Here is a 12,414-nt window from a genome sequence, read left to right as displayed (position 1 = left end):
GGGTAAAAAAAAAAGTAGCTAATGTAATTTAATAATGAGGTAGTTCACTTGTGAACGTAGCACGTTGTGTTTCTGCCCTCAACAGAAAGTCAGCAATGATGTTCAACCGTGGTGTTCAGTCCTCGTGTCGCACATTTCAGTCTGGCTAGCATCCTTTTTCTCTTGATATGTTTAACCGTGACGTGGCTGTTGCTTATAGCAGCTTGCATTCTAGAAAGATCGTCTGTCATCTGTCCATGTCAATTAATCCACCTAGTAAACATCGTTCTACAGTCAGCCAGATCCTGCTGTGGATGATGTGAGGAGGAATGAAGGAGTACCTTGTGCTTTAGTTACGGCATGGAGGTGTGTCACACTGCTATGAAAATAATCATAACGAAAGAAAATGAAAGCCTTTGTTTTGGTTAAGTCAGTAAGGAGTAGTTACTGAGTATTTACTAAAACAGAAGACCGTATCAGGTTCCTCTCCTGTCAGCCAAGAACAGGAATCCAGACTGGACAGTTGAAGATCTGGTCTTTTTCCAGTCTTCAAGTGTCTAGTTTGGGTGAGTCTGTGCCTATGATAGCCTCACATTCTTGTTCTTGGCTGACAGGAGTAGAACTTGATGTGGTCTTCTGCTGTTGTAGCCCATCCACCTCAAGGTCTGATGTGTTGTGCATGCTGAGATGCTTTTCTGTTCACCACAGTTGTAAAGAGTGATTATTTGAGTTACTATAGACTTCCTGTCAGCTCAACGCAGTCTGGTCATTCTCCTCTGATCTCTCTCATCAGCAAGATGTTTCAGCTTGCAGACCCTCCTCTCAGGATGTTTTGTTTTTCCCACCATTCTGTGTAAACCCTAGAGACTGTTGTGTGTGAAATTCCCTGGAAATCAGGAGTTCCTGAAATACTCAAACCAGACCTTCTGGTACCAACATCCATGCCACGGTTTAGGTCACAGAGATCACACTTTTTCTTCATTCTGATGTTTGATGTGAACTGTAACTGAAGCTTTGCGCTGCTGCCACATGATTAGATAACTGCATGAATGTGCAGGCGTACAGGTGTTCTTAATAAAGTGGATGATGAGTGTATATACACAGGGCTGCACAAAAATTGAATTCCCATTATGATCATGGATTTGGCTTGAAATGTTCTGCATGGAGGAGTGGAACATCCTTGTTAGACATCATAGATGGCTCGGCGCTGTTATTTTCTCCAGGAGAGGCTTCACTAACTATCCTTTGTAGACGAGTTTGTGTTTTGTCGAAGACTACTTAAGAAAATGGTTTATGTCTGGAAAAAGTAATTTGTTGAAACTAAAAAGCTTTTAATATATCAAAATCTCAAAATATGACTCACTGCATGTTTTTTTGTTCTTAATATTTGTATTTTTGCTCGTTTTCATGAAGCATGCCAGTAATTCTGTTGGCTGTAAGCTTATAATGTGAAGGAAAATGTGTTCTGTTGGTTTAAAATGCTAAAATGATAAAGTGTAAAAACCTATTTTCTTTCTAAATTGGCTAAATAATTGCATCTACAGTCCATGGAAAAAATCTATGAGTCAGATACCAGCTTCATTTTGTGAAGAGCTGACTGGACGTCTTCTTCCCTAATCAATGTGAGCTCTTTGTGAAGCTGCACAGTCACTTGTGTGGGCCACTTCTTTCTGAACACCAGGGCTAATGATTGTGTTACAACTGTAATTGCATTTCTAACGGCCAGGTCACTTCCGACACGTTGTAGTTTGCAGAACCTTCTGTTGGTGTAGGCGGTTTAAGATGTCCGGGCAGCTCATCTTATGGGAGCTTAAAAGGGCTTAAAAATGTTGAGTTGTTACCACTTCTTTTGATTTATTAGAGAAGTGTATTAGAGAAGCAGAAGAATGCAGTGTCAGGCAGAGCAGAACAAGTTCCTGTCCTCTTCCTCCGCTGACTATTTATCCTTTCACTCCTACACCTTCGGCTAATCACATGGTCTGGCGCAGGGAAGTGAGAGCCAGTGGCTGGAGATAAAAACATGTTTGTGTTTTATGTAGTTGGAAGGCTGTCCTGTGGTGCACTGGGCGAGGGTGACTCGTCATGCTCTGCATGAGTGCGTGTCTGCTTTTGGAAGATATTTTATTGGCAAGCTGAAGAGAAGGAGGGAGTGTGGTCGTGATTTAAGATTATTGTTGGAGACAAAAGCTTACAAGATTAATAGCGGGATTTTCAAGGAACAAGCACCATATTGGTCCTTAACATCTCTCTCTCTCTCTCCCTCTCTCTTTCTCTCTCTCTCTCTCCCTCTCTCTTTCTCTCTCTCTCTCTCCATCTTTTTCTCTTCCTTCCTCCAGCCCATTTTTCTTTTTCGCTATTTCCTGCAGTCTTTGTATCTGTTATTCTTTATCTCCTCCTCCCTTGCTTTTTCTCATCACTCCTTCCGCAGCTCCCGAGAGAACCGTTAAGATTTAGTGGAATTTTCTGGAAGGACTAAATTAGCAGGGCTGTGTGTTTGTGTATGTTTGTGTGTGTGTGTGTGTGCATGTGTGTGTGTGTATGTATGTGTGTGCGTGTGTGTGAGCATGTTTTTATATCTTGGTGGACACCAAGTATCCCCACATGGTTAGGAATATCTGATAGTTCCGACCTTGTGGCTGTTTTTTTTTTTAACTTTTTTACAAAAACTTTTATTTAAAAAGATAAAATAAAATAACCTAAAGGTTTTTTAAGGTTAATGTATAGAGGAATAGGCATAGCATTACTCATTATGTTAATGGAAGGTCCTCACAAGGACAGTAAGACAAACATGTGTGCATTCGTGTGTGTGTGTGTGTGTGTGTGTGTGTGTGTGTGTGTGTGTTTTGCTTTCGGAGGCAGTTTGTGAAGGGGTCCTGTGGTCATATTTGTCACATTCCAGCAAGTGACAGTTGGAGTGAATAGAGAATGGAGACATCTCACAGTCTGAATGCAGCAAGGGATTGTGGGGATCAGCAATGTAATGCAGACCTGCACAGACATACAAGCACACCATCTCATTTCAGTGCTGTCTCTGGCGTCTTTGATTTGCTTCTGTGGAGCAGAGATGCAGTGCTTTCGCCTTCATCGCTTTACCATTTCCACCCTGGCAGCAGCAAGAAATCCAGACCTGTCCCTGCTTCTTTTTAAAGAAAAAGATACAATCCCGCCACACAAGAGCACTATTGTACTCCGGGTTAGGGGAGTCACATTCATATAAATATCACCACATTTCTAAGTGAAATGTAAAGTGCATGAAGCGGTTTGTGACTCAACACAGAGAATTGAAAATTGTAGGTCTAAACCTGGTGTAAATACATGCTGTTACAGGAAAATAATCAGTGTGATTTCCTTGAAACAAGTCAGTGCCTGTTATCACTTACATCATAGCAGCTATAAACAGTTCCTTTACTTTCTATTAAAGTTAAAAACTTTACCATGTTAACAACTACGCATTTCTTAATCTGTTTCTGTGGAGAATTTGCCATGCAAGTCCTGCTTTCTATAACTGCTGTTATAGAAAATGAATCAAATAGCTTCTTACTAATCAGAATGGAGAATTCATCTGCGCTGTTGTGTAAAGTAATTTAACCATATATATTTTTGCTTTCAGAATATTCAGTCTGAAAAAGAGGCTTTGAAAGAGGAGAAGGAGAGAACCCCAAAGTACCAGCGCACAGAGGACGGCTTCATTAGAATAGGTGAGACACTGATAAGTATAAATGGGCTGTAGATAAAAAGGTGTTGATTTGGAAAGAAATTTAAATACTAGTATAACACTAACTGTTCATATTAATCCTTTTTTTTCTGTCAACACTACAGTATAAACTGTTCTATGGTATGACATCTCATCTGATACTTAATAATACTTACAGTTGAGGCAATAAGTTTATATACACCAATGCTACAGATATTTAATCTGGGTTTTTCACAAATCCACACATTTCATGCTATCATACATTTCCTTTACTCTTAATACCATGAGAAAATGGTATTGAGAAAAAAATATTGTTCAGTTCCTCTTTAGGAGCAATTGCTAAACAAGTGAAGGTACCACAATTATCCATACAAACAGTTGTATGCAAATATTAAAAATCTTGGGACCAAGATTAAGAGAGTCCTACATCAGAATGTCCTGAAAGGCTGTCATACAAGGAAGAAGGCACTACTCCAAGACCAGCATAAAAAAGCCAGACTGAAGTTTGCAGGTGATCACCAGCATTTTGGAGGAGTGTTCTCTGGTCAGATGAAACAAAAAGTGAACTGTTTGGCCATAATGAGCAGCTTTATGTATGGAGGAAAAATAGTGAGGCTTTGAATCCAAAGAACCCCATTCCAACTGTGAAGCATGGGGGTGGCAGCATCATGTTTAGAAATATTGAAAAAAAACCCCTCAAGCTATCAGCCAGAAAGTTAAAACTTTGCCGCAACTGTGTTTTCCAGCAGGAGAGTGATTCTAAGCATACCTCCAAAGTTGTAACAAAATGGCTTAAAGACAACAAAGTGAAAGTATTGGCGTGACTATTACAAAGCCCTGACCTGCTTCCCATAGAAAATGTGTATGTAAACTTTTGACCCACTTGGAAATTCTGATATAGTAAATAAAAGCTGATATTAATAGCCTCTTAGCTATTATTTTAAAGTGACCTTTTATGGAAATAAAGTACACCCTAACTGACTTAACACAGGAAGTGTATGGTAACTGTGTTTAGGGAACTGTATTTAACCTAAGTGTATGGAAACTTTTTGGCCTCTACCCTACAATAATAAGTATCTTAAGGACATAAATTATTCACCATGTAAAAGTCATATATAGCAATGCTTTTTAACATATCGCATATTTCACTTGATAGAATGCATAGCTATTTTCATACCACAAGGCATTGTGGGCATTTTGACCAAATATAAAATAAGACAAATAGACATTATAGTAACCAGGTAAACTAACCAAGCACAATATAGCCTATAGGTGCGTAAAGAAAGAAACTGTGGGCTGTTTTTATTCTAGTGTGGACTGGAAGAGGCTGTGAGAATTGAAGCACACAGGACGAGAGAGAGAGAGCACATAGTTTATGAATCCTCAGGGTTAAAGCCCCTTAGATGATATGTTGTGAAGTTTACAGAAGGATTTTTTTTATGGTGCTCATGCCTCCTCTCCTATTTTATCCACATTCAGTTTGACTGCTCTTGGCTTGATGGGGCTTAAAAGAATAGTCTAAATTCATTCATTCATCAACAGTAAGCGCTTTATCCTGGTCAGGGTCATGGTGGATCTGAAGCCTATTCCAGAAACGCTGGACATGGGGCTGGAATACACTCTGAATGGGATGCCAGTCCATTGCAGGCCACCATAAACACACTTATTCACACACTCATTCACACCAAGGGGCAATTTAGACAGACATAGACTTAGAGAGAACATTCAAACTCCATACAGACAGGACACGAGCTCAGGACCAAACCAAGAACCCTGGATCTGGGAGGCAGCAACGCTACCCGCTGCCACTCTGTGCCACCTTGAATAATCTATCTTGAATAATGTCAGTCTGTTTTTTTTTTTTTTTGTCTTTATTAACAGCTGGGCAGAAAAAAATGCTCGCAGATACAAACAGAAATAACTATGGGAGAGTTTATGCTCGATTTAAATCAGTCCTGTGCAGCTTTAATGGACACTCTAGTTCATTTTGAATAAGATTTTGTGGGATGTAACGTAAATTTGAATATAAATTTTAAGGTGTTTATGAACACCATTTGTAGCACTTCAGCTGTTTGTAACTCATCCTACGGTCCTTTTTAACAAGAAAAATGATTAAATTTATGCAGTGAAATAACAGCCTGGCAGTGGAGATATGTGTGTCTGTGTGTGTGTATCACACAGTAGATTGAAGGTTCCCAGAGTCCAATTATGTCCAAATGTATCAATTTTATATAATATTCATTCAGTCTCATTCATAAATTCATTTTAGCCTTCAGATCGATATAAAGCTCAACAAAATCAATTAATATGAGTCTTTATGAGGCAGCGGAATCTGGCTTGGTGTCTGTATTCGGTTTCATTAGACATGCAAATGCTCTGGGCATCAATTCCAACTGCAGTGCATCTACAACTCAATTCCAGTGCATCATCCAGCCTCACACCTCATCAAGCACTTTACGTTCATCTTCTCACTGCTGTTTAGAAATAAAAATGAAAAAAGTGTTGGCATGAAATTATCACCACTAGATTATAACATTCTGTTAAAAGCTGAACAACCGTGTGAACCGAGATGTGTTGGTACAGCAATTATGCAATGACAGATGTTATGTGTTAAGTGTTTGTTGCTGGTTCAATAAATACGTTTTTAGCAATCTGACAAAAATCGTGCAAGTCCGACTGTGTTGCAAATGTGCTAATTTCATTCCCTAGGCAAAACATCCCAAGACTACACTCCTCAGGGAAGTACCTCAAAGTCCTTTTACCACAGTAACAACATACACTCACTGGCCACTTTAATAGGAACACCTGTTCATTGCCTTTTTTTTTTGTCCAGTTTTGGTGAAGCTGTTCCCACTGTAGCTGGAAAGATATTGAAACCAGTGTGGTCTTCTGCTGTTGTAGCCTGTGCACCTCAGGTTTCAAAATGTAGTGCGATTTGAGATGCTTTTCTGCTCATCACGGCTGTAAAGAGTGGTTATTTGAGTTATCGTAGGTTTTCTGTCAGGTTGAACGAGTCTGGCCATTCTCCTCTCACCTCTCTCATCAACAAGGCATTTCTACCCACAGAACTGCTGCTCACAGAATGTTTTTTATTTTTCTCACCAGTCTGTGTAAACTCTGTAGACTGTTATATGTGAAAATCCCGGGAGATCAGCAGTCCCTGAATTACTCAAACCAACCCATCTGGCACCAACAACCATTCCACGTCACTGAGATCACATTTTTCCTTATTCCGATGTTTGACTTTAACTTGTAGCCATATGATTTTATGCACTGTGCTGCTGCCGTATGATTGGATAATTGCATTAATGAGCAGGTGTACAAGTTCCTAGTAAAGTGGCCAGTGAGTGTATACTTGTATAAAAAACCTTTCTCCAACACCTGTGAAAATCCCAGTGAGAAGCTAGCAAGGGGCACTAGCTAATCATTGCTATATGTGGTGTAGATTGTCTTTGTTGCCTTGTCACAGAAAAAAACAAGCCTGCACTATCCAAAAAGGGTACTAAACTGTACCTTTACTTGTCACTGTACCTTTACAGTGAGTGTATACTTGTATAAAAAACCTTTCTCCAACACCTGTGAAAATCCCAGTGAGACGCTAGCAAGAGGCACTAGCTAATCATTGCTATATGTAGTGTAGATTGTCTTTGTTGCCTTGTCACAGGAAAAAAAAACAAGCCTGCACTATCCTAAAAGGGTACTAAACTGTACCTGTACTTGTCACCTGGATGGCACCTTTAACTTTGTACCCTTAATATGTATATTTCACCTGGAGATGTGAATATACAGTGTATTTTAAGATTTTTTTTTGTTTTTAGAGTAAAGCTTTAAAGGGACACTACAAGCATCTGTCTAGGTTAGTGAAGGTACTAAATGTACAAAGCGTGTATGAATTAGGGTGATAAGGAACGGTACAGTTGAGTACCCTGTTTTACTGAATGTGTAATTTTGTCTCCTCTGGTGAACAGAAACATTTGATGTTTTCTGTCGGTCTCCGTAGGTCGGTTTCAGAACGGTATCGCAGAGGGGGAGGTGGAGGCCTCGTTCGGGCCGCTGGAGGCCATGCGGCTTTCTGTGCTCACCGACTCGCCTGTGTGGGTCATTCTCAGCGAGGTAAGCCAAAAAAACTACACTTAAGTTTAAAATCACACTTAATATAATATTGATATTGTTACTGTAATTCTTACATGATAAAGGTTTGAAAGAGTGCAAGCTGGGGATGGATGAATTATCACTGAAATATTTAGCTTTAGTGATTTGTGTAGTATAGGAGCAGCTTGTTCGGTCCTTTGTCTCTGATCATCATCCACACAAAGGCAGGCTGGGAAACACAGTTAAAGGTCGAACCCGGGTACCAGCGCTGCTGTTACAATGACAACAATGCAGCAGTGTTTGAATCTAACTTCGCTCCACGGAACTGAATTAAAATCTGTTGATGCAACAACGCTGTGATTCACATGTACTGTGGAGAAAAAGGTCTACACAGCCCTGTTAAAATGGAAGGTTTTTGGGAAGAAAAAATGAAACCAAGATAAATCATGTCAGAATGTTTTCCACCCTCAAGGTGAAATTATATCGTATAAAAATTAAGTGAAAAACAATCGGAAACATTTTAGGAAAAAATAGGAAAAATAAAAAAGTTACAATAACCTGGTTGCATAAGTATGCACACCCTTTTATAATTGGGGATGTGGCTGTGTTCAGAATGAACCAATCACATTCAATCTCATGTTCAAAAGTAATTATCATACAACTATCAATTAAATTATTCTAATTAACCCCAAATAAAGACCAGCTGTTGCTGTAGGATTTTCTTCTTGGTTTCTTCTGACTGCTGAAGCCATGGTCACATGGTTACAAAGCATGCACGGTATCTCAGTTGTCTCAGTTGAAAGACATCGATCAGGAGAGGGGTATAAAAATATTTCCAAAACATTAGATGTACCATGGAACACCATGAAGCCCAACATCAACAAGTGGAGAAAATGGAGCACCTCAGTGACATTACCAAGAACAAAAGGACAAGACAAAAACTTACTAGGGAGGCTGCCAAAAGACTAACAGCAACATTAAAGGAGCTGCAGGAATATCTGACAAGTAATGATTAATCTCTGCATGTGACAACAATCTCTCGTCTTCTTCACATGTCTGGGCTATGGGGTAGGGTGGTTAGGCTAAATGGAAGCCCTTTCTCACAAAAAACATCCAAGCTCGAATAAATCACCCCAAACCATGTGTCAAAATGTGTTATGGTCTGTTGAGACCAATTCTAAAAGCTATAATAATTCCATAATTCCAAAAGGTATGTTTGGTGTGAAAAAAAGCACATCAACAAAAGAACACCATACCCACGGTGAAGCATGGTGGTGGCAGCATCATGCTTTAGGGCTGCTGGAGGGAATCATGAATAGCTACAAATACCAGCCGACTTTAGTGCAAAACATTAAAAAGAAAAAGAATTTCACCTTTCAGCATAGCAGTGACCCAAAGCATACATCCAAATCAACAAAGGAATGGCTTAACCAAAAGAAGATCAAGGTTTCTCAATGGCCTAGCCAGAGCCCAGACCTGAATCCAACTAAAGATCTGTGGGGTGACCTGAAGCAGGCTGTGCACAGGAGACGCCCTCACAATCTGATGGATCTACTATGTTTTTGAAAGAAAGAGTGGGAAAATATTGTCAAGTCAAGATGTGCTAGACTCTTAGCCAAAAGAGTGAGTGGTATATAAATAAAATCAAAAGGTGCTTCAACAAAGTATTAGTTTAGGGGTATGCACACTTACGCATCTAGGTTATTGTAAGTATTTTCTTTTTCTTTTTTTCCCCTAAAAAAAATTTCTGATCATTTTTCCACTTTATTTGTATACTTTGCAAGTTCACATTAAAGGTGGGAAAGGATCTGATATGATTTATCTTAGTTTCATTCAATTACTTGACAAAAACCTGCCATTTTAACAGGGATGTGTAGACTTTTTATATCCACTATAAATCAGAGCATACATATTTCATAAATATTTCCTAGTGCAAAGCAGGTGTTCATAATTAATTAACTAACCATTAATCTACCTTTAGTCTGCATTAGCTGATCAGTAAATATACTTTGCTCTTTTTATTGGAAATATAGGCTACATGTAAGTTTTCCATGATCACTGTAGCTTTCAGCTTTAACACCTTGCTGTAGCAGCTAAATAAGGAATAAAACACCTAGGGGTGTGCTGTTATAGGAAAATAAGTAATGACAGGGCGTAGTAGAATTACTGTCACTACCCTGAAGTGGAATATTTTCCTATAACAGCATGTCCCGAAATGTTTTGTTCTTCTAATACCACAGCAATTTGCCAACAATTACAATTTTTAATTTATTAGATATCATGTTGTACTTTTTAAACATTTCTACATTTAATGATGTGGAATGTCCACAGGACATGTTAGTGCTGTTATCGCTTGCATAATAGCAGCTATAAACAGATGTTCCTTCGCTAGCATCTCTTTTTCTCTTTTGTCAAGTTAATTATACAAAAAAAAAACAAAAACAGCTTGTCAGATTATCGAGAAACCTGAAAGCACAAAGACTCTCTCATCGCAGAAAACATACAAACAATGGAGACTCCTTCCATAAATGTTAAATAAACGTCTCCTTACAGAAAACCTCACCAGATCAATGATTATACATTTTCCTTTCTTAAATAACAACACTTTTTTATCCATTCATTATAAGTTTTAGATCATGTAGACTGTCTGCTTGCTATACAAGTCCCTGTGAATGGTCTGTTAGTATAGAAACAATAATATATTCATATAAATTTGAATTACAGCCAGCACTATTGTCAGAGCTGCTGTTAGAGAAAACGAATCCACACCATCTAACCAATCAGATTAGAGAATTCAGCAACACTGTTGTATAATGTAATTAAATAAGATGATAGATATAAAGGCTCATTTGATCATTTTGTAAGTTGTTGCTTTTTTAATGTCTTTTGTTGCAGCTAGATACAAGTTATTTGACATGCGGGTTTTATTATTAAGCTGTTGTTGTTTTTTTGTTGTTGTTGGTGTTTATTGTTTATTGATTGATTATTTGATTTCACCGTGATTTTTTTGTCTGGTTAGATTTTCATTAAGAAAGCAGAGTGACGAAGCCTCCTTCTGCTCCACGCGGTTTCGCTGGGCCTGTGTGGTGCAGGACGCTCAGCACTGGCACAGTGTTTCTTTCAGCTCAGTCCATCAGCACAGCCTGCTGGCCAGAAGTCGCTTCAGCAGGGTAGAACAGTGAAGTGCGCGCCCACGCTGAAGGCACGAGATCACACGCAGCCAAGCTGCTGGCGACGAACAGACGCCGCTGTATAAACTGCATAATAAACTGTATTTATGTGTATATACATGGCTCCTGGTTCAGTGAGTGTAATCACACTGGTCTATTTGTCTATGGGCTCACCGGATGGAGACTCTCTTGCCCTTTGGAGTACTGAAAAGTTTTTATAGCCTTGGAAAATGCTGCTTTTTTTTGAAAATGGAGGACTCAATTTCTTGTTCAAGATATGATTTGCAAAGTTTTAATTTGTGCTATCATTTTGTGGGCAAATATTTTTAGGTGCAGGGTTTGCTATTCCAAAACAAGTGTAGTTCTTATGATACTTGCACATGTTAAGAATACACACATAGATATGATTGTCATGAATGTGTGTTTGTATGTGCAAAGATTTATAGTGATTGACCAAAGTCAGCCAGATGGATTATAGCTACAAATATAAAAAGAAATTAATAAAAAACATTTGTGACAACCTGTGTGTGTTGAATATCTGTTTTACTTATAAAGTACAGGTGTATGATCTCTCACATGAGCAAATAAAAGCAGATCAGGGAAATTTAACATGAAATTCTGTCTGAAGGACAAGCGTGAGAGTTCTGTGTTTGTCTATTTCTGCCTCTCAGTTTGCTTTAATGTGAGATAAAGCTAAGCGGTACCATGGTGAGCTGCTAAGAGATTTGATTAGAGATGGTAATGTATGCAGAGACAGTGTTATGATCACATTTAGAAAAGTCAAACAGCTAACCAATTTTGAAAACAGATCATAATCTTACATCTCGCGCTTTATACACATCTTCAAAATAGCTGTCATCTGCCCTTGTTTCTATTCTTTAAAGTAATATTTTGTTCAGTTATCATTTACTTCTTTCTGTTGACAGATGAGTGTTACTGTTAATTTACACATTTAGTGCAGTTAATTTAGTGCATTCACCACTGTGTTAATTTCTTGGATAGCGTTTTTTTTTTTTTTTGCTCTACCACAGCTCTGTTCTTTATATGGCTCTTAATAAGATATGATAGTATATGCGATAGCGATTTAGAAATTTACTCATGATACACTATATGGTCAAAACTATGTGGACACTTGATCATCACAATCATATGTGGTTCTTGCAGACTGTTGCCACAAAGCTAGAAGCACACAATTGTATAGAAAGTCTTTGTATGCTGTAGTATTATGATTTCCCTTCACTGGAACTAAGAGGCCCAAACTTGTTCCAGTATGACAATGCCCCTGTGCACAAAGCGAGCTCCATGAAGACATAATGTGCCAAGGTTGGAGTGGAAGAACTCAAGTAGCCTGCACAGAGCCCTGACCTCAACCCCACTGAACACCTTTGAGATGAACTGGAATGTCGATTGCACACCAGGCCTCCTTACTCAACGTCAGTGCCTGACCTCACTAATGCTCTTATGGCTGAATGAGCACAT

At 38.8% G+C, this 12,414-nt stretch overlaps 1 protein-coding gene across 1 annotated transcript in view; it reads left to right on the top strand.

Moving 5' to 3' along the window:
- Window positions 1–11,455, top strand: part of mgat4b (alpha-1,3-mannosyl-glycoprotein 4-beta-N-acetylglucosaminyltransferase B) — a 146,805-nt gene extending 135,350 nt beyond the window's left edge. Inside the window, exons 13-15 of the mRNA XM_026940727.3 lie at window positions 3,590–3,677; window positions 7,674–7,786; window positions 10,785–11,455. Of these exons, the coding sequence (XP_026796528.1) occupies window positions 3,590–3,677; window positions 7,674–7,786; window positions 10,785–10,808 (225 nt within the window). The 3' untranslated portion in view covers window positions 10,809–11,455. The remainder of the gene's footprint in view (window positions 1–3,589; window positions 3,678–7,673; window positions 7,787–10,784) is intronic.
- The last annotated feature ends 959 nt before the right edge of the window (window positions 11,456–12,414 follow it).

Source organism: Pangasianodon hypophthalmus, chromosome 7 (assembly GCF_027358585.1).
Source record: "Pangasianodon hypophthalmus isolate fPanHyp1 chromosome 7, fPanHyp1.pri, whole genome shotgun sequence".
NCBI classification, from domain to species: Eukaryota; Metazoa; Chordata; class Actinopteri; order Siluriformes; family Pangasiidae; genus Pangasianodon; species Pangasianodon hypophthalmus.
This window is presented reverse-complemented; position numbering and strand designations above follow the sequence as displayed.